Source organism: Camelus dromedarius, chromosome X, assembly GCF_036321535.1.
Source record: "Camelus dromedarius isolate mCamDro1 chromosome X, mCamDro1.pat, whole genome shotgun sequence".
NCBI classification, from domain to species: domain Eukaryota; kingdom Metazoa; phylum Chordata; class Mammalia; order Artiodactyla; family Camelidae; genus Camelus; species Camelus dromedarius.
This window is the reverse complement of record NC_087472.1, coordinates 41,333,618-41,355,591: the sequence shown is the minus strand read 5'-3', so window position 1 is coordinate 41,355,591 and position 21,974 is coordinate 41,333,618. Positions and strand designations below refer to the sequence as shown.

General features: G+C 38.1%; 1 protein-coding gene across 3 annotated transcripts in view; it reads left to right on the top strand.

Moving 5' to 3' along the window:
• DIAPH2 (diaphanous related formin 2) overlaps nt 1–21,974 on the top strand; it is a 798,971-nt gene that overhangs the window by 327,677 nt on the left and 449,320 nt on the right. For all 3 annotated transcript variants that reach the window (XM_064482987.1, XM_064482986.1, XM_064482985.1), the window contains 2 exons: nt 8,552–8,653; nt 10,470–10,564. In XM_064482987.1, the coding sequence (XP_064339057.1) occupies nt 8,552–8,653; nt 10,470–10,564 (197 nt within the window). The remainder of the gene's footprint in view (nt 1–8,551; nt 8,654–10,469; nt 10,565–21,974) is intronic.

The following is a 21,974-nucleotide window of genomic DNA, read 5'->3' as shown; positions in this document are numbered from 1 at the left end:
TCCAAAAAATAAAACTAGAAATTGTGGCATGTTGGCAACTATTTACATAGCATTTTACATTGTATTTACAACTACTTATATAGCATTTACATTGTATTGGGTATTATAAGTGATCTAAAGATGATTTAAATTATACAGGAGGATGTGTGTAGGTTATATGCAAATACTGCATAGTTCTATATAAGGCACTTGTGCACCAGACAGGGGCATCCTTATCCCCAGAGCAGCACCCAGGAGAAGTCGCTCCTACCATTTCTGAGGGTATCCTGAGGGTGTCTACCATGGGGATCCTGGCTGTTCTCCCTTACTCTGAAATTTTCTAGACCGGGGGCAGCAAATTCACATAGTTCAAGCAAGTGATGTAAATTAGAAAAGCAATTGCAGATGTGAGACAAGTGTGGGTGGTAGGGACCAGGGGAGCCTGTTCTGCTTCAGGGAGGCAACTGCAAACTAAAGACCAACCTCTTCTGGTTAAGCCAGTGCTGCTACATCTCCCATTTTCTTAAAAAACAACCAACCAAACAAACAGAAGCCAGAAAAATCTAGAAAGATCTTCCTAGTAAAACCACCTGTGAACAAAGCACGTGTATGGCCAACATTTGGTTTGCCCTGATTTGTGACTCCTGCTTTATTGTTAAAGGAGGGCCATCTCCCAGGCAAGGTTGGTCCCAGCAGCAGTAGTTAATTACTATCTTCACTCCCTGGGGGGTGACCCTTACCCACGAGGGGCCCTGTAGGGGTGGCCTTATTCTCAAAACTTCTATTCATTTTTGAATTGATGATATATTGACATGGTTCAAAATTTAAGAGTACAGAAGTAGTACAGAGTGAAATTTCTTCCTCTCGCCTCTGTCCGGCACCTGCTCAGCTCCTTCCCTAGAAGGGACTCATATAAGTGTCCTGTAAATCTTCCCAGAAACATTTAAGCATATACCAGCAGATACATATAAGTATTCTGTCCTCTGTTTTCCCCATAAATAGTAGCTTGTACTTTACAGTCTTGAGTACTGTGTTTGCTTCATTTAATGATATTTATGACGCTCATCCCATAAAGAGCTTCCTTGGTCATGGATATAGCAGCAGAGTAGTACATTGAGTGGACACACCATAGTTTAATCAGGCAGTCTTCTATTGATGAGCTTTTGGGGCATTTCTAATCTTTTGCTACTTTACCCAATGCCCGGTATGCCATAGTTTATTGAATCTGTCTCCAGTTGATGAACATTTATAATCTTTTGCTATTAACAATACTGGAAAACATAGCCTTATACATAAATCTTTGTGCACAAATGAGAATATATATGTAAACTAAATTCCAAAATAACTGAAGTGCCCGTTCTTTTTCAGGCACAGATCTGGGTGCTAGTATATAACAGTGAACAAGGTAGTCACAAATAACTTTTTTTAATGAAGCTGACATCACAGTGGAAGGCATAGACAATAAAGAAAGAAAGATGACATGTATCATGACAGATGGTGATAACTGCTATGGAGAAAAATGAAGCAGGCAAAGGGGAAAAGGAGTGCCAAGAGTAGGGAGTGGCGATTTTGAAGTGCATCATCAGGGAAGGTCTCTATGAGAAGGTGACCCAGACCAAAGATCTGAAAGAAGTGAGGGAAGATCTGGGAATGATAGAACCTCAAGTGCAAAGGCTCTGCCATGGGAGTCGGTCTGGTATTCTTAAAGAACACCAAGGAAGCTAGTGTGTCTGCAGGAGAATGAATGAGAGGAAAGTCGTAAGAGCTGAGGTCAGAGTAGCTAAGGAAAGGATATGGAATATAAACCAGAGCATTCTAGATTCTTTCATATGGATTTTGGGTTTCACTCTGAATGAGACAGAAAACCATTGGAGGGTTCTGAACAGTGGAGTAAAATTAATTGACAGAGTAAAGTGAAAAAAGGCAAAGAATGGGGACTGCTTTTTTGGCTATTGCAGTTACCTTGGCTAGAAGTAATGATGACTTGAAACCCTTTGGTACCAGTGGAGGTGAGAAGAAGTGATAAAATACTGGACTTGCCAAGATGTGGCCTGTGAAAGAGAAAAGTCAATGATGACTCCACCTTTTTTTTTCGCTTGAACAATTGGGTTTGAGTTGCCATTTGTCAAGAAAAAAGACTAAAGTGGGTTTGGGAATAAGACAAGGAGTTGAGTGTGGGCTGTGCTAAACTGGTGGAAATATCCAGGAGATTGAGAAGTTTCTTTTCAGGATACATAGTTTCCAAGTTTCTATCATTGGAGTAAATCCCTGGTGGGATCTAGGACCCTGACCTTCTGCTAGACATGCTCAGTTATACCTGAAACCCAGACTGAAAAATCTTGGATTGTCAAGACCCCAGCTTCAAATATTTTGGGGTGTTACTTTGCTCTGTTGTGCTCAACGAGGTGAACTGCCTTCTGCATTAAACTGAATTGTGTGCAGAACTTGTACCAGTCTGAGATGGAGCACACTAAAAAAGAAAAGCCTGGATATCATGAATGCCCAAGCTGTATTCTCAACAAGAAATGCCTGTTAGCCTAGTGGTACTGGGTTTTAGCATCCTAATTCTTACTGTTATGTTGTCTCAACACACTTCTTTGTGTGACACTCTTAGCTCTTGGGGTTTACTGCTGAACTTACTGATTTGTGACATAAATTAGGAAATCTAACATAACAGGAGGACCTCTGAGTATATGGGATGGCCAGAAAAAGATCAATCCATACTTACAAAGCCAGAGCCAACCTGTACGTAAAGGGATTAACTATAACTTGAGGAAGGTACTACACGTAGGTTAAAGGTTAACAGGAAGAACTCCCACCACTCATTTGTCAAGTACTAGGTAAGAACCATACTTCTGTTTTGGCATTTAAATGGTCACTTCAAATGAGGGAAACTCTCCTTAAAACCTCTAGGCCAACTTTATTTGTCCTTTCTAAAATATACATTACCTGTTTAGCTATCGAGGCCCGATTGAAGATATACAACATTAGCTATGCACGTTGTTAAACATAGTGTTCTGGTGACATTTAGCAGTGTTCGGTAATTGGCTTAATGAACAGGTGTACAAGTATATTAGTTATGCAGATGTTAATTTGCAGTAACATGTGCTGCCTGATTTGGGGGGTTCTTGTCGAAACTACAACCAGTAAGATTTGTTCTTTAATTAGGAAATCATTACAAAGTATGTGTGTGTGATTCCCACCATTAGAACCATTAGTCTTGTTTAATGTGCTCTAAACTTCAGGAACACTCCTGGTAATGCCATTCCTATGGCTTCAGGTACTATGCAGGTGTCGGAATGAAATCTACCTTTCTGTGGGATGTCTTAGTTAGTGCACAGCTGTAGACAACACAGAGAGGGGCCGCTTCACAGCTGCAGCACGCGCCTTGTGAGAGGAGACGGAAATACAATCTCTTACTGCATATTGCATCAGCCTTTCCTCCCAAGGTTCGGTGAACAAATGTGTTATTCCTCTGGAAATGGATGCAAAAACAATTGAAAGCAAAAATCGTGATTGCTTCCCAGACTGACTCATCTGTACCTGTATTTTTATTTTTTTTAATCTTCTTCCTTATTGTTTCTGCTTCCTGTTTACACTTGGTCGTTGGGATTACCATGGCTAACAGTTTTATCAACTGTAAAAAGGAATGGGTATATCTATATAAGTAGCGATCTAATCACATTTTTATTTTTATGCTGGGAAAAAAAAATGGAACTTTGCACAGGCTGATATGGCAAACATGGAGCAGCCTCCCAGAAGGAACAAATGCTAACATTTAGTCATATTTACTACAGATCTTTGCTTTCAAAGAAATAAAATATGAGAGATAAAGTTGAGGTTTCCAGGGTTCTACTTATTCCAGTATTACTTTCCTCCCCCAAGAGAAGCATCATCATTAATCTGCTGAGTATCTATCCTGTGTTTTTATAATTTCGCTATATATATACACACTCATTTGTCAACAATACATAAGATTCGTCTGTATTTTATTTTTAATTTAGATGAGCACTATTAAACTGCACCATTCTTCACCACTTTTATTTTTCCATTTAGCACTAATATTTGGGATCTATTCTTGTTGAAATGTTTAGCTGTAGTATAGTCACTATAAATGCTGGGTTGTATTTCATTATATTAATATACCACAATTTATTTACCCGTCCCGTAATCCCTGGTATGTGAGTTGTTTCCAGTTTGTGTACTGTTACAAGCATGGCTCCTGTGAACGATGTCTCCTTGACCATTTGACCTGTAAGTGGAAGGATTGGGTTATACTTATGGTGAGCCCACCTTAAATATACTTGGCACTGTTAAATGTTTGTTTTAAGGTGGTTGTCCTGAGTTTTATTGCCACTGTTGGCACAAATCCTTGTTTCTCCACCCCCTCATCCATACTTGGTATAGTGAGACATTTTCGGTGTTTCCAACTTGATGAATGTGAAGTGGTATTTTATTGGTTGTTTTTACTTGCATTTCCCTGATTTCCTTGTGGAGTTGCACACCTTTTTATGACTTGCTATATGACCTTGGGCAAATGACTCAGTTTCCCTGTTCCTTAGTTTCCTCTCTCATAAAATGACAGTGGTAATATCTATCATAGAAGGTGATATAAAAACTAAATTACTTCCAGTCACAGAGCAGATATTTAATAAAAGTTGATTTTGGTGTGGGGGTTGTGATGATTGTGGTTGTAGTAGTAACTAGTACTAGTAAGTACTAGTAGCTTCTAGTACTACTACCAGTATTATTGTTATTGCAGTTAGGATCATTATTACACTTTCCTCATTTGTGTGCATGCATATGCATATATATGTATATATGTGTGTTTATATATGTATATACATATATAATAATCCTTTGTCCATTTTTCAGCTATGTTTGTATAACATTTCCAGAAATGCAAGGATAAAGATGATTTAAAGAAAGCGTAGATGGTAATAATTAAACAGAAAAATCATTGCAGCTATCACACCAAAATCATAGTAGATTTTGCCTGCCTGCCATTATCTCACTTGCATTCCTTTTAACATCAAATCATTGATTAAACTTAAAATAATATCTATTTCAACTGATATAAGAAAATTATTTCCACATAGTTAGAATCACTTCTGGAATTGGTATGCATATGGGTAAAATGTGTATGCATGTACAGAGATCACAATTCTTTTATTTCTATGATATATCTAAAATAACGGTTGGGCATTACTTGTTGAATATACATATATACATACATATATATATATATATATGTATGCATGTAGCTACATGAATTTTCAACATGCTTTTTAACACTACTATTAATAGCCTTATTTACCCTGGCTTTGTATATAGTGCACTTAATAGAAAGTGTCACATTTTACTTGTCCATATATTCCTTTTAATACGTAATACATCAGTTGAGGCTGATTTAAAGACAACAGTGTTCTGTAATATGTAACAAGTTGAACAAGTATTTGCTGGATGAATGAGTGAATAAATGAATGAATAGTATCGATGCCGATTCTAGGAATCAGTCTTTCTTACAGGAATCTTGAGATAAATTAGTTATAAAAATGTTGTTATGATTTATTGTCACTTATCACTGTGTAAATTATTCATTGTTACCCATTTATAATATCTTAATATTTGCTACAAAGTACAAACACCTTGTCACATGTTCTATGTATCCACTGGGATAGCAGAAATTAATAGGGGATTCCTGAACATTGCCTAAATTAGATTGGGGAAAGAATATAACCATGTTTACTCTACTTGTGCTGATGAACGTCCCTCAGTTGTAAAGGAATACATTTACAGTACACTTGTATGTAAAAATCCATGTATTAAAAGAAATATAAGTATACTCAGCGGGCATTTTATCTTAGATAATTAGTATCTGGACATTAACATATCTTTAATAATAATACAAATGACTTTACTATTACATCATTATCTTCCTACAGTCAGTATTTTATAATGTTTCATTATTATTTGGTCAATTAGCAGTGCCAATTTAAGCACTCAAATTAATTGAATCCATCAGATTCAAATCCAGTGGCTATATGGGTTTTCATTTGCACAGAGAGAGATCACGTGTGACTGGAGGCCTCATTATGAACCGGAGGATCATACAGCCATTGATGATAAAATCAATTTTTGAAGTTTTTGGACTGAGACTTAAAAAAAAAACACAACTCTTTAGTCCCATTCAAGTAATTTCAAATAATGATAGAATCACTATAATTTAAGTTTTAAAATTAATTTAGTTTTATATTTTTATTGTTATAAGCACATTTAACATGAGATCTGCCTTCTTAACAAATTTCTAAGTGCCCAATACAGTATTGTTAACTGTTAGCACAATGTTGTACCATAGATCTCTAGAACTAATTCAACTTGTATAACCCCTTGAACAGCAACTCCCCATTTCCACCTCCCTCCAGCTGCTGGCAACCACCGTTCTACACTTTGTATGAGTGTGACATTTTAGATGCCTCGCATAAGTGTAGTCATGCAGTGTTTGTCTTTTTGTGATTCACTTATTTCACTTAGCATAGTGTCCTCCAGGTTCATCCATGTTGTTGCATATAGCAGGATTTCCTTCTTTTTTGAAGCTAAATAATATTCCATTGTATGTATATACCACACTTCCTTTATTCATTCATACTTTGATGGACATTTAGATTGTTTCCATATCTTGGCTATTGTGAATAGTGCTGCAATAAACATGAGAATGCAGATATCTCTTCAAGATTTGAATTTCAATTCTTTTGGATATATACCCAGAACTGGGATTGCTGGATGGAATGGTAGTTCTATTTTAATTATTTGAGAAATCTCCATACTGTTTTCCATGGTGGCTATACCATTTTACATTCCTATCAACAGTATACAAAGACTCCAATTTCTCTACATCCTCACCAACACTTATGTTTTGTGTTTTTGATAATAACCATTTTAACAGATGTGAGATGATAACTCATTGTGGTTTTGATTTGCATTTCCCTGATGATTAGTGATGCTGAGCATCTTTTCATAAACCTGCTGGCTATCTGTACGTCTTTTTTGGAGAAATATCTATTCAAGTTTGAATCGAATTATGGAATTAAGTTATGGAATATTTACATTTTGTAAGCATTAGAAACATGGAATAAAAACATTTTAGGACAAGTGGCATTTTGTAGTCATGAAAACAATAGATTTTTTAATATATGAAAGCTTCAATACTATCTAGATAAGTTTCATATATCATTGCCTCTCTTCAAATTCTCTGTTTATCTAAGTCTGTGGTTATGATTGCTAGGGAATGATTTGAAAGACAAGAAAGCCAAAGGCAGTAATAGCCATTACTCAATTCTAGAAAGTTTTCCAGATGCTCACAACTGTGAACATATACCTTAGCAAAAAAAGAGTACTGTGGTCGTGGGTTACTTTTCCCCTAAAGAAAATCAGTAACTCATTTGTGATCTCCTTAACAAGGAACAGATAAATTAAATGGATAAAAATAATGATTGCCTCAGAATGAAGTTATATTTTTAAAAGTCATAAAGAAACAGGATTATAGCCATAGGATGTGGTAATGAAGTTTAGCAGCTAGAGTCTGGGGACAAGAGCATATCACTCTACTTGACTTAAAAAAAAAAAAAAAGTTGGCTTTACTTTTCTTATATTCTTTCATGGTCTCATTACCTACAACCCAGTTTTTAATATTAGAAGAGCTGAACTGCCAACACGTAAATACGATGGTAGCTGTAGAATTTCTATGTAGGAGTTGTTTAGGGATTTGACATAAAGCTTCGTTTTCATAACAGCTAGCACATTGTTTTTCACTTCGGTTTGGGGGAGGGCTGATGGAGGTGATGGGGGGCGCCTAAAGCCACTCCTTGGCACTGCCACTCCTCACACTTTCAGGACATTTTAACTGTTGCGAACTAGAAGGTTCCCTTCTAAATACAGCGTAAATAAATCTTTTGTTCGAAGAAAGCACGGGGCATTAAGAAATGGTGAGCAGACAAAGGGAACTGACTCAAAAGACACCATGTCTTTGAGGTTTGTTAATTATTGGTATCCAAATAGGTGCTACTGTTGTATAACTTGCAAATGGTTCATCTCTGTTCTTCAGAGCTGTCTCAGTGGGGTTTTTATAGTAACCTGTTTAGCACTTCAAGTTACCTTAGATATCTTTAAAGCAATTTCACTTAATTAAAGACCTGCCTACATTTTAGCATATTTTAAGATAAACGCATGTCTGCCTTTTTCCTCAATTAGTCCAAATTTAATTCCAGTGCTGCCTACTAGTAGGAACCATGGAAAGGAGTAATTAATGCTGCGCATTAGGTAAGAAGCAGCGATCGATTTTTGGTCCTATTTGGCTTATCTTTTCTGCTTAAGTGCTGATATTTAATTTGTAGGGAAACCTCTAAACAGGTCTATATTTTTATGTTTATCCTCTTCCTTGAACTAATGAAAGAAACCCATTTATTGATTTTAGCATGAGCTTTATTCATGTAGTTACTATGCCTTACAAATGTTATCCCGTGTATTTGGATTAACACTGTTAATTGTTTATGAATCAACATTTTTCTTTCAGTTTCAAAGAATGCAGAAGCTTTAGAAGAGAAGAAGACCCTACCTGCAAAGAAGAAAGTGAAAGAGTTGAGAATTTTGGATCCCAAAACAGCCCAGAATCTGTGTATGTGATGTTTTCTGCGTGGGGAGTGGTGCTGATGGTGGTGGCGAGAGGGGCTGTTGGATGTATTTAAACAAAGTTGTAACTTCTTTGAATGGGTATATTTAGCATCTCCTACAAACAAAATTCTGTGTAAACCTGATTTGGGCTGCCTTTTTGTCATTCAGCCAGAATGGAGGCCACCATAATTTAGCCTTGGCCAGGCCAGGTGAAACTTATAAATAAGAAAGTTTTGGACAGTACTGATAATTAAGCATTGTTAGAGGACACGGTGAGAGGGAACACGGTGAAAAGTGTTACTTTTTTTTCCATCTGCCTAGGCCCGGGAGTGATAATTTTGGAGTACTCACTAGTCACATTGGGTAAATCCTTGTACTCCTGTTCCTTTATAACTGAAGAAATTGTGATGTGAGTTAGTTAAATTGTTAACCACTGCACTTGAAAACCAGTTAGTGAACCTTAAAGCCTTTAACAAACCAGTCAGCCATTCAGTGTGCTCTTGCTAACGCAGCTGGGCAGTTCAACTCATCTTCATTTGCTCAGGCCTCACGTTTTCTAACGCAGTCTTCCCTCTGTATTGAATTCAGTATTTTTTTTTTTTTGTCACCACGATACACTGTGTTTATATTCTGAGGATACTAAAACACCATGCATGAGAAATTTCAACACATCAAGCATTTCTAATTATGCAAAGAAATACCATGGGAGTTCATTTTGTGAAGGAATGGGCTATATAGAGATCAGATGAAAATAAATAACTCGTCATTTTCCTGTCAGTAGGAATGTTGTTGTCAGAAAAGCAGTCTCCTGATAGCTGTTTTACATGTGTGCATCGCTTACCTGACAGTCCATTTTCTTTATAACATGGATGTTCAGTACTTAAAAAAAAAAACAAAACAGTAATTAATTGCTAGTTGATATCCATCAACATTATTTACTTGGTTTTATGGTGATCTCATTTGGTGTTTATGTCTAGATAATAATTTGCCTAGACAAGGAGGGTGTTGTTTTCTTTAGGTACCAGTGAAGTCATATAGACTTTTCCATGCAGAAAAATTCTTAGGAACATATTCATGTTCTGGTGATAAGAACACACGAATGTTCTTTCACAAGTATGTTTAGTGGAGGTTAAAGTGGAACGTATTGTTGAACAATGCTTTCTAAGTAAGTATAATTTTTTCTAGAAATAATTTGTTGAATTATTCCAATATGACATAATATATACCCAATTAAGAAAAGGTTGTCTAGGGACATCATGATTCAACATAAAAGCAGCTAATGGCATACCTCTTGAATGTCAGCAGGGATGCAGGGAACACTGATGATTCAGACACTTTAATTTTTTCTCGTGTGGGAGAACTGCAAAGTAGATTGATACGATTTTTTTTCTGCATTGGGTTACTTTATTGTCATTCCCCAAAAGTACCATGTTGGATGTATCTGACAATCTCCACAGTAAATTCTCCATTGAATTTAAAGGCCAACTTGAAATAAAATTTCTAACTTTTCATGGGTTATTTTGTATTAGCTCAATCTAAAACGCAGAAGCATGTAGTCATCGGTGCTGTTAGTAGTTTTTATCTTGACTATAAATACGCATGAGCTGTACACATTAGAACCTGAGATAATAGACCATTTTGCCTTGATGAGTGGCGTAGTCCATCAAATGGAAACTACTTTTGTTTGTTCATAAATCTGTGAATTAACGTAAATGACAGGAATTTCACATTTTGAGTCTATAAAGTGGGAGTCAGGTATTTATTAGGACTTTAAAATTGTGATACTATTCTATTTTTAATAAAATCAATTTTTATTTTAGCTATCTTCCTAGGATCATATCGTATGCCATATGAAGACATAAAAAACATTATTCTGGAAGTTAATGAAGACATGTTGAGTGAGGCCCTAATTCAGGTAACTGGCAAACTTTCTTTTTAAATTTAATTTTTACAGATACTTCTAGATTTCTATCTTCTCAATGCAGTTATGTGAGAATTTTCTTCTGTATTAGGATAATAGAATTAAGAGTATTAGCCCTGCGGATAGTAAGGGGACTCAACAGAGAAGATCTAGGCTCTAGGTGTGTTTCTGCTATTTCCTTTCAAATTGAAGTGTATGCATATGTAGACACCTCATTCCCTGTGCATAAAATTGTATATATTTCATCACCACAGTGACTCTGTTAAGTAGATATTGTCATTACCATTGTATGGATGTAAAAATGTAGTGGCCAAGAGGTTAAATGGTTTGCTCAGGATCAGTGGGGAAATGGTGAAGTTATCCTTTGTTTGGCACTTAACATGTGCTGGGGATTGTACCAAGTACTTTATATATGTTATCTCACTGAATCCTACAACAATCCTATGAAATAAGTATGATTATCTTCATTTGACAGATAAGGAAACTGAGGCTTAGAGAGATTGCCCAATGTCATCCGGCTGGCAGTGGCAGAGTAGTAGAGCCGACACTCAGAACGAAATCTATCATGATTCTAAAACCATTGCTCTTTCTATCCTATTATTCTGCCTCCTGCAGGCAAGCTGGTTCAGTTTGCAAAAGCCCTGTCTCCTCAGCTGAGATGACTAGCTCACTGTGAGGATTAAACCGAATAAACTGCTTTGTAGAATAAAGCGCTATATAAGATCTGCCTATTAGAATTCTTGGCATGTTTGGCCCTGTCCGGTTTAATTTTTGGAAGGAAGAACTGCAAAGATGTCTCATGGATGGGCATAGTCGTTGCAGGGTTGCTGTTGTTTGGTTTTGAGCCGTGCAGTTTGCTTTGACTTTTTTTTTTTAACATTTTTTATTGATTTATAATCATTTTACAATGTTGTGTCAAATTCCAGTGTTCAGCACAATTTTTCAGTCATTCATGGACATATACACACTCATTGTCACATTTTTTTCTCTGTGAGTTATCATAACATTTTGTGTATATTTCCCTGTGCTATACAGTGTAGTCTATTCTACAATTTTGAAATCCCAGTCTATCCCTTCCCACCCTCCACCCCCTGGTAACCACAAGTCTGTATTCTCTGTCTGTGAGTCTATTTCTGTCCTTTATTTACGCTTTGTTTTTGTTTGTTTGTTTGTTTTTGTTTTTGTTTTTTAGATTCCACATATGAGCGATCTCATATGGTATTTTTCTTTCTCTTTCTGGCTTACTTCACTTAGAATGACATTCTCCAGGAGCATCCATGTTGCTGCAAATGGCATTATGTTGTCGGTTTTTATGGCTGAGTAGTATTCCATTGTATAAATATACCACCTCTTCTTTATCCAGTCACCTGTTGATGGACATTTAGGCTGTTTCCATGTCTTGGCTATTGTACATAGTGCTGCTATGAACATTGGGGTGCAGGTGTCATCCTGAAGTAGATTTCCTTCTGGATACAAGCCCAGGAGTGGGATTCCTGGGTCATATGGTAAGTCTATTCCTAGTCTTTTGAGGAATCTCCACACTGTTTTCCATAGTGGCTGCACCAAACTGCATTCCCACCAGCAGTGTAGGAGGGTTCCCCTTTCTCCACAGCCTCTCCAACATTTGTCATTTGTGGATTTTTGAATGAAAGCCATTCTGACTGGTGTGAGGTGATACCTCATTGTAGTTTTGATTTGCGTTTCTCTGATAATTAGTGATATTGAGCATTTTTTCATGTGCTTTTTGATCATTTGTATGTCTTCCTTGGAGAATTGCTTGTTTAGGTCTTCTGCCCATTTTTGAATTGGGTTGTTTATTTTTTTCTTATTGAGTCATATGAGCTGCTTATATATTCTGGAGATCAAGCCTTTGTCGGTTTCACTTGCAAAAATTTTCTCCCATTCCGTAGGTTTTCTTCTTGTTTTATTTCTGGTTTCCTTTGCTGTGCGGAAGCTTGTAAGTTTCATTAGGTCCCATTTGTTAATTCTTACTTTTACTTCTTCTAGGAGAAAAATTTTTAAATGCATGTCAGATAATGTTTTCCCTATGTTTTCCTCTAGGAGGTTTATTGTATCTTGTCTTATGTTTAAGTCTTTAATCCATTTTCAGTTGATTTTTGTATATGGTGTAAGGGAGTGTTCTAGCTTCATTGTTTTACATGCTGCTGTCCAGTTTTCCCAACACCATTTGCTGAAGAGACTGTCTTTATTCCAATGTATATTCTTGCCTCCTTTGTCAAAGATGAGTTGACCAAAAGTTTGTGGGTTCATTTCTGGGCTCTCTATTCTGTTCCATTGGTCTATATGTCTGTTTTGGTACCAATACCATGCTGTCTTGATGACTGTAGCTCTATAGTATTGTCTGAAGTCTGGGAGAGTTATTCCTCCAGCCTCTGTCTTTCTCTTCAGTAATGCTTTGGCAATTCTAGGTCTTTGATGGTTCCATATGAATTTTATTATGATTTGTTCTAGTTCTGTGAAATCTGTCCTGGGTAATTGGATAGGGATTGCATTAAATCTGTACATTGCCTTGGGCAGTGTGACCATTTTAACAATATTGATTCTTCCAATCCAAGAGCATGGAATATCTTTCCATTTTTTAAAGTCTTCTTTAATTTCCTTCATCAATGGTTTATAGTTTTCTGTGTATAATTCTTTCACCTCCTTGGTTAGATTTATTCCCAGATATTTTATTACTTTGGGTGCTATTTTAAAGGGGATTGTTTCTTTACTTTCTTCTTCTGTTGATTTATCGTTAGTGTAAAGAAATGCAACTGATTTTTGAACGTTAATTTTGTAACCTGCTACCTTGCTGAATTCTTCAATCAGCTCTAGTAGCTTTTGTGTGGACCTTTTAGGGTTTTCTATATATAGTAACATGTCGTCAGCATATAATGACACTTTTACCTCTTCTTTTCCAATTTGGATCCCTTTGATTTCTTTCTCTTGCCTGACTGCTGTGGCTAGGACTTCCAGGACTATGTTGAATAGGAGTGGTGATAGTGGGCATCCTTGTCTTGTCCCAGATTTTAGTGGGAAGCTTTTGAGTTTTTCACCATTGAGTACTATGCTGGCTGTAGGTTTGTCATATATAGCTTTTATTATGTTGAGATATGTTCCCTCTATACCCACTTTGGCGAGAGTTTTTATCATAAATGGGTGTTGAATTTTATCAAATGCTTTTTCTGCATCGATTGAGATGATCATGTGGTTTTTGTCCTTTCTCTTGTTGATGTGATGTATTACATTGATTGATTTGCGTATGTTGAACCAGCCTTGTGTCCCTGGGATGAACCCCACTTGGTCATGATATATAATCTTTTTTATGTGTTGTTGGATTCTATTTGCTAAAATTTTGGTGAGGGTTTTGGCGTCTATGTTCATCAGTGATATTGGCCTATAATTCTCTTTTTTGGTAGTGTCTTTGCCTGGTTTTGATATCAGGGTAATGGTGGCTTCATAGAATGAGTTTGGGAGTATTCCCTCCTTTTCAATCGTCTGGAAGAGTTTGAGAAGGACTGGTATGAGTTCTTCTTTGTATCTTTGGTAGAATTCCCCAGTGAAGCCGTCCGGTCCTGGACTTTTATTTGTAGGGAGGTTTTTAATTGCTATTTCTATTTCCTTTCTAGTGATCGGATTGTTCAAGTGTTCAGATTCTTCTTGATTCAGTTTTGGTGGACAGTATGTTTCCAGAAACTTGTCCATCTCCTCTAGGTTATCCAGTTTGGTTCCATATAGTTTTTCATAATATTCTCGTATGATATTCTGTATTTCTATTTTGTTTGTTGTAATTTCTCCATTTTCCTTTCTTATTTTGCTAATTTGTGCTCTCTCTTTTTTCTTCTTTGTGAGTTTGGCCAGAGGTTTGTCGATTTTATGTACTTTTTCAAAAAACCAGCTTTTGGTTTGGTTGATCTTTTCTATGGTCTTGTTAATCTCTATTGTATTTAATTCCTCTCTGATCTTTATTATTTCCTTCCTTCTGCTGCTTTTTGGGGCTTTTTGTTCTTCTTTTTCTAATTCATTCAGGTGGTGGGTTAAATTGTTTATTTGAGATTGTTCTTCTTTTTTGAGGAAGGCCTGTATCACTATAAACTTCCCTCTTAGCACTGCCTTTGCTGTGTCCCATAGGTTTTGAGTGGTTGTGCTTTCATTATCATTTGTCTCAAGGTATTTTTTAATTTCAGCTTTGATTTCCTCATTGATCCATTGCTTTTTCAATAACATATTGTTTAATCTCCATGCTTTCCTTTTTTTCTCCTTTGTTTCTCTGTTGTTGATTTCCAGTTTCATGGCATTGTGGTCAGTAAAGATGCTTGAGATAATTTCTATCTTCTTAAAATTGTTGAGGTTTCTTTTGTGCCCAAGTACATGATCGATCCTGGAAAATGTTCCACGTGCACTTGAAAAGAATGTATATCCTATTTTTGGGGGGTGTAATGCTCTGAAAATATCCACCAAATCTAGTTTTTCTATTGTAGAATTTAACTTCTCTGTTGCCTTGTTTATTTTCTGTCTGGAAGATCTGTCTAGTGATGTTAATGCAGTGTTAAAATCTCCAACTATGATTGTATTCCCATCCATATACCCCTTTATCTCTGTTAGTAATTCTTGTATGTACTTAGGTGCTCCTATATTGGGTGCATATATATTAACGAGTGTAATATCCTCATCTTGTATCACTCCTTTAATCATTATAAAATGTCCTTCTTTATGTTTCTTTATGGCCTTTGTTTTAAAGTCTATTTTGTCTGAAATCAGTACTGCAACACCTGCTTTTTTGGCTTTTCCATTTGCATGGAATATCCTTTTCCATCCTTTCACTCTCAATCTATATGTGTCCTTCTCCCTAAAGTGGGTCTCTTGTATGCAGCATATTGAAGGTTCTTGCTTTATTATCCAGTCTGCCACTCTATGTCTTTTGACTGGAGCATTTAGTCCATTAACATTTACAGTAATTAATGATAGATGTGTGTTTATTGCCATTTTGAACTTATCTTTGCAGTTGAATTGGTATATCCTCTTTGTTCCTTTCTTCTTCCTTTTGTGGTTTGGTAATTTTCCTTTGTATTATCATGGATTTTATTTAATTTTTGTGACTCCTTTGTAAATTTCTGGCTTGTGGTTACCCTTTTTTGTAAATCTGTCAACCCATTACTATAACTGTTTTTATTAAACTGATAGTAACATGATCTCAAACCCATCCTACTGTTAAAAAAATTTAAAAAAGAAAGAAAGAAATATTCTATATTTCCCTGCCTCCCTCTCCCACTCTCAGTGATTTGTATGTCTTCTTCTATAATTTCATGTTTACTTTATTTGTAATTCATGAGTTATCACCTTTCCAGTTGTGTGTTTCTCATTTCTGTAGCATCCTGCTGCTTTTCTATTTAGAATAGCCCTTTCAATATTTCTTTTAGCATGGGTTTAGTGTTGCTAAACTCCTGCAGCTTTTTTTTGTCTGTGAAACTCTTTATTTCTCCTTCTATCCTCAAGGATAGCCTTGCTGGATAAAGGATCCTAGGCTGCATCTTTTTTTCATTCAGGGCTTTGAATATATCTTGCCACTCCCTTCTGGCCTGTAGTGTTTGTGTAGAGAAATCAGCTGAGAGCCTTATGGGGGTTCCCTTGTAACTTACTCTTTGCTTTTCTCTTGCTGCCTTTAGAATCATTTCTTTATCCTTGACTCTGGCCATCTTGATTATGATATGTCTTGGTGTGGGTCTATTTGGGTTCTTCCTGTTTGGGACCCTCTGAGCTTCCTGTACTTGGATATCTGATTCCTTCTTTAAGTTTGGGAAGTTTTCAGTCATGATTTCTTCAAACATCTTTTCAATCCCCTTTGATCTTTCTTCTCCTTCTGGGACCCCTATTATGCGAAGATTGGGACGCTCTATATTATCCCATAGGTCCCTTATGCTATTTTCATTATTTTTTATTTGCTTCTCTTGTAGTTCTTCTGAATGGGTGCTTTCTATTGCCCTGTCTTCTAGATCACTAATTCGTTCCTCTGCATTATCTAGTCGGCTTTGCACAGCTATTAGATCATTCCTCATCTCTGTCAATGAGTTTACCCATTCTACTTGGCTCTTCTTTATAGCTTCAATTTCATTTTGGACATATTTTATATCTGTAAACACTATCTCTTTTAATTCCTTCAGCAATTCGATCACTCCTTTTTTGAAATCTTCATCTAGTAGGCTATCGATGTCTCTTTCGTTGATCTTTCTTTCAGGGGATTTCTCTTGTTCTTTTAATTGGGAAAGGTTTTTCTGCTTCTTCATCTTGCTCATACCTCTCTGGCACTGTGGTTTATGGAGTATCAGTTGTTTATTTTGGTCCTTAAGGATTTTATCTATCTAATGCCTATTTAGGAATAGAACTTAGGAAAAAAAGAAGAAAAAAAGTAAGAGAGAGAGAGAAAGAATTTTAAAAGAAGGGAGAAAGAGGGTTTGAAAACAGTGTATAATGAATAATAGAAGAGCGAGTTAAAGCAGAGTATTAATCGGGTTGAGACGTCCTTTTAATACCTTTACAAAAAAAGGGGGGGGGGAGATGAATAGATGTATTTGAAACCTGTGTCTAATCAATAACAGGACATCAAAACCCAAGAGAAATAGAAATGAATTAAGTAAAAATTAAGAGAGTAATAGAAAATAGAAAAGGTAAAAACAGATTTAGAAAAAATAAAGGGGGGGTGGGTTTGTCGGTGTTCTCCTGGAGTCTGTGTGCTTTTAATGTGAAGTCTTTCTGTCTTCGTCCTGTTTTGGAAGCTCAGCTTGCTGTTTTCAGAGGCCCTCCGTTGGCGCCCTCTTCTGTGCTGCTCCCAGCACCTGTTGGCAAGCTGATCGCGCCTCCTCCTAACACTGGGTCAGGTGCAGCTCTCCTCTGCTGTGGGCGGGCGGGTCACTGCCCCTCCGGATGCCGCAGTCAGATGTTGCAGACTGGCCGGGTAGGAGGGCGGGTCGTGCCCCCTCCCAGCACCTCAGTCAGGGGCTGTGTTCCTGCCCGAAAGGCGGGGGGCCGCTCTCCCTCTACCTGTGCCACCCGTAGCTCCGCTGCTCTGTGAGGCTCTGCTCTGTGCCCTGGTTGGCGCTCCGCCCTGGTCGGCGCTCCGCCGGTGGGCTCGGGGAAGACCGAGGGACAGCCCTGTCCCTGCTCCGAGCCAAAACCCAGCTCTTGTTTGTCTTTGTGGAGCAAGTTCTCTGAGGGACCAGGATGGAAGGATCCTATCTGCCCCAGGCTGCAGGCCAGTCTCAGTCTGGTCTTTGTGGCTACTAAGCCCTTAGGTGAGGATGCAGGTTTCGCCCCCGCCCCCGCCTGAGTGCTCAGTGCAGAGGATATGTCGGCTGTGCCTGAGCCCCGCCTCTCTTCACCCGAAAACTTTCCTCGGGTTTTCAGAGATGGGGGTGTGCACCCTTCCCCTGAGAGCACATCAGCCTTGCTGTTTTATGGAGGGCCCAGGTTGTTCTGCCCTGTGCACACACAGCCACCGCGGCGGCGCCTTGCGTTCCCCCGGGGCTGCCTCCGTGCAGCCACTTCCGTCCTCCGCCTGGCTTGAGCAGCCTGGCCCTGCCCGCCGCTGCCGGCCCGCGTCTCAGGCTGGGTGTCGGGGGGACCCTCTGTGTCCGTTCAACTTAGTTCTGTTAGTCAAGGGCTGCTCGGTACAGATCCGAGCCTCGGAGGCTCCCCCTCCGTCCCGCTGGCCTCTCAGTTGGAGAGGGGAGACCCAGCGAGCGAGCGCCAGTCCTCCTTTGCCGCTCCCTCCCCGCGGGAGCCGTCCCGCGCTGCTTTGCCTTTTATTCTTTCTTTTTTCCTTTTCTCCTACCAGATTTTTGCGCCTTTATCTTTTGAAGAGGGCGATGTTCTGTCGGAGTTCCGCAGGTGCTCTGGTTGGCTAAGTGGGTCTGTAGATGTGGGTCTTGGTGTATTTGTGGGAGAGGGTGACCTGCGAGCGTCCTTCTACTCCGCCATCTTCTCTGTCTCCCTCCAGAATGTGATGATTGTTTTAATTTTTTGTTGTTGTTAAGGGGGAAATAATTAGGTTTATTCATTTATTTATTTAATGGATGTACTGGGGATTGAACCCAGCACCTTGTACATGCTAGGCATGCACTCTACCACTGAGCTATACCCTCCCCTGCTTTGATTTTAAGATGAGTAGTTTATGCTGTAATAATTGTGTCATATTCCCCTCAGACTATCTCTAAATCTCAGAGAACCAGTGTCTGTCATTTGGGCAGGCTGTGTCTGTCTTGAAGTTCTTCCACTGGCATGTTGGCTTGTGTTACACTTTACGTTATGTATATGTTTTAAAGATAGATATATTTATTCTCTGTAGGACTAAGGTTTAATGAATTTATGGAGGTTCTTTATTAGCATGGCACACCTGTATTAACCTCAACAATAGTTACACTTGGATAAGAAATCCCCTTGTGGAAAAGTTACTTGAAAAATGTTTTCTCCTTGTCCAGCTGGCAAGTCCAGAGTTCTCTGAGTTGAAGTAGAGAGCTGCTCACCTTTGTCCTGTTTTAGTCCCATGATTCTTTGTGCAAGAGTCAGAATGAGCAAGGCAGGAAGCCTAAACGTGACTTAGTTCTCTCTCTTTTTTTCTAAGCGGACAGTTTAGTTTTCAAGTACAATAAGGCAAACAAACTTCTGACTCCTATTCAGTAGTTGAAGCTTTCTAGTCTTCTGTACAGTCAAGTTGTAGTAAAAGAGAACCATGTTTTGATGAATTAATCGATGTAGGCATTTATTTTACCCATGAAAACTGTAGCTTTTTCGTACACATGCCTTGATAAATGAAAAAAATATATAAATGCAGAATGCTACTGTGGTATTTATTTACTCGTAACATTAAAAACATTTATTTTTTAAGTCACGTTTTCAGCTCTTTTAGGGAATGTAAGGAACAGAGTCTCATTTATGAATGTCCCTCTGATATGCAACAAGCTTTAGAAACGTATATATAAAAATGTATTACCTGGGATTTTTTTTTCTATTGCACTGCATTGTGTAGCATAAATGATACCTATTTATTTCTCTTTAAATTGCCTGGTCCAGTTGGGAAGAATGAATTGCTTACAATTTGGAGATGGCAGTCAATTATGTCTAAATTTTTGAATTCAGATGGTTTAATCTTATCCACTGTGCAGTCAAAAAGACTGCTTGTGAAATCACTCTCTTATGCTAAATCTCGGACTGTACTCTGGGAAGGTGAGTGAAGAAGGATCACAAAGTGTAGTTTCTGCCAGGCTCCTTTTGTGCCTGTGGTACTGATGCTTCCATGCGTTTCCTGTTTGCTGTGGATGGCTTAACCTGGGTCTGTCTCATCTCCTCTTTTCTAGACCTTCACCCTCTTGTTCAAGCCTTTATCACTTTCTCTTTTTCACATCTCTGTGTTTTGTCCCTCACATCCTTTGTCCCACCAATTCTGTGCTTGCTTTTTGTTGAAGGCACGCCACTGAGGCCTTTTTGCCAAGCTGGCTTGCTTTCCTCCTTGATGCCAGATACTCAGAAATTTCCTCTCGTTCTTTACCCTGCTCAATCAAAACTCAGGTTCTTTATTCTGCTTGTAGGAGAAAACAATTTACCATGTAATTTCATAGTATGCATGACTGGAGTTGTGCTGCTCAGGTCCTAGGCACTAATGGTGAATAACTCATCGGATTTATTAAAGTTAGTATGGTGTTTATCCCTACAAATCAAATGTCTGAGTATCTTTTGGTAAGGAGGAAGGGGTCCTGGGTGGAAACATTTGTTTTGATTTTCAAGTACCCAAAGGAGACTGCTTCCCTCAGGCAAGAGAAAAGACTGGACTCACCAGTGCCTTTCTCCGTGCCATCCTGGAAAGGGTTTGCTTCAGTGATGCAAAAGTAACATCAATTTGCCATTCAAAGGAGCTGTTTACCATTTATGTCTAATTACCATGTAGCACATTGATAATGCATGGCATTAAATATGTATCATCAGATTAACTTTGTTGTAAGTTCTATTTGATTACAGTGCTAAACTCCATCCATGCATAATCATAGTTTGTTGCTCATGTGGCAGAGTTGTTTTTTCCTAACAACAAAAACAACAAAAAACAATTAAGGACACATTGCTTCCCAGAGACTTGAATTAATACCAGTATTATCTCTCCTAGTATGGGTCAATAGGCTCTTTCCTGCCAGACATTAATAGATTTTAATTATTTGGCAGGATAAATGTCCCACCAAAAACAAAACAAAACAAACCCACACATATAAACCTCCCCTTTTATTTAATCAGCAAGTTCAAGCCCCAAATATAAGGTAATTAATAAAAATACTAATGTCTTATTTGTTTGAAAAGACCTAAATTTAAGCTAGGAACCAAGTTCACTAGATGGAAGAAGTTGAAAAGTCCTAAGATACATACAAGAACACATAGAAATGCTTAAAAAGTATACCGTATCCTGAAATTGTTGAGGAGCTTTTAATATATGCAGTTATGAGTTGGTGCCAGATAATGTGTACTAAATTTAGGTGATTCTTGGAGTCATTATTTCAGCTTTGAAAATCTGCCAGAGTGTAATTTAATTTGATCTATTGAGAAAAAAATCTAAGACCAGTAAGTGTTTTTCAGATATCAGTGGTAAAAATGAAATATTTGTAGGCATACTTACATATAGGACATTGACAAAGAAATGAAATTAGCAGTTTAAAAAAAGTGATTCAAGTGTTAACGGAAAAATAAAAATGTATCCTATTTTAGAACATTAGTGCATGCAAATGGTTCTTAAATGCTGAGGAAATTCATGTTGGTAAGGAGTTTATGGTCAAATTCACAAAACCTATGCAAAAAAAAAGCTGTTAACATAGAAGGCAGTTAGAAAATTGCTGAGGAAGAATTTACAAAGATAGATCGAAACCTGGGGTCCCATTTAGAGAATTCTGGGGCTCCTGAACTTAGATGTGAAAAATACTTCATCTTTATTTTCTTTAACTTCTAACTGATATGTAGTATTTCATTTGATTAACAACGTAGGCAACAGCCCCAGGGGTGAGGCCAAAGCACCCTCTTGGACCACAGAGACTAAGAAATACCACATTAGAGGGGTGAGAGGATCGGCTATGTTGTGCCCACAGTATCCATCCCCAGACTGGCACAGCTCTGCACCGAGAGGGCCCCCGGGCATATAGTTTCCCCGGTGGGAAAGGAAAACCCTAGGTGGACACCCAGCTCCCCCAGCCTTGTGGGATGCTTCCCAGAAAGCCAGGTTGGGCCACACTTCACAGAGGCAACTGGGGGCTCAACCACTGGAGATCAGATAAAGGTGGAGAAGATGGGGTGGGGCTTACAGCAACCAGCACTCGGATCCTGGCCGACTGCATTTCTGCTTGTAGCAGTGCCCAAGCACAGATCACAGCTAGTGTCT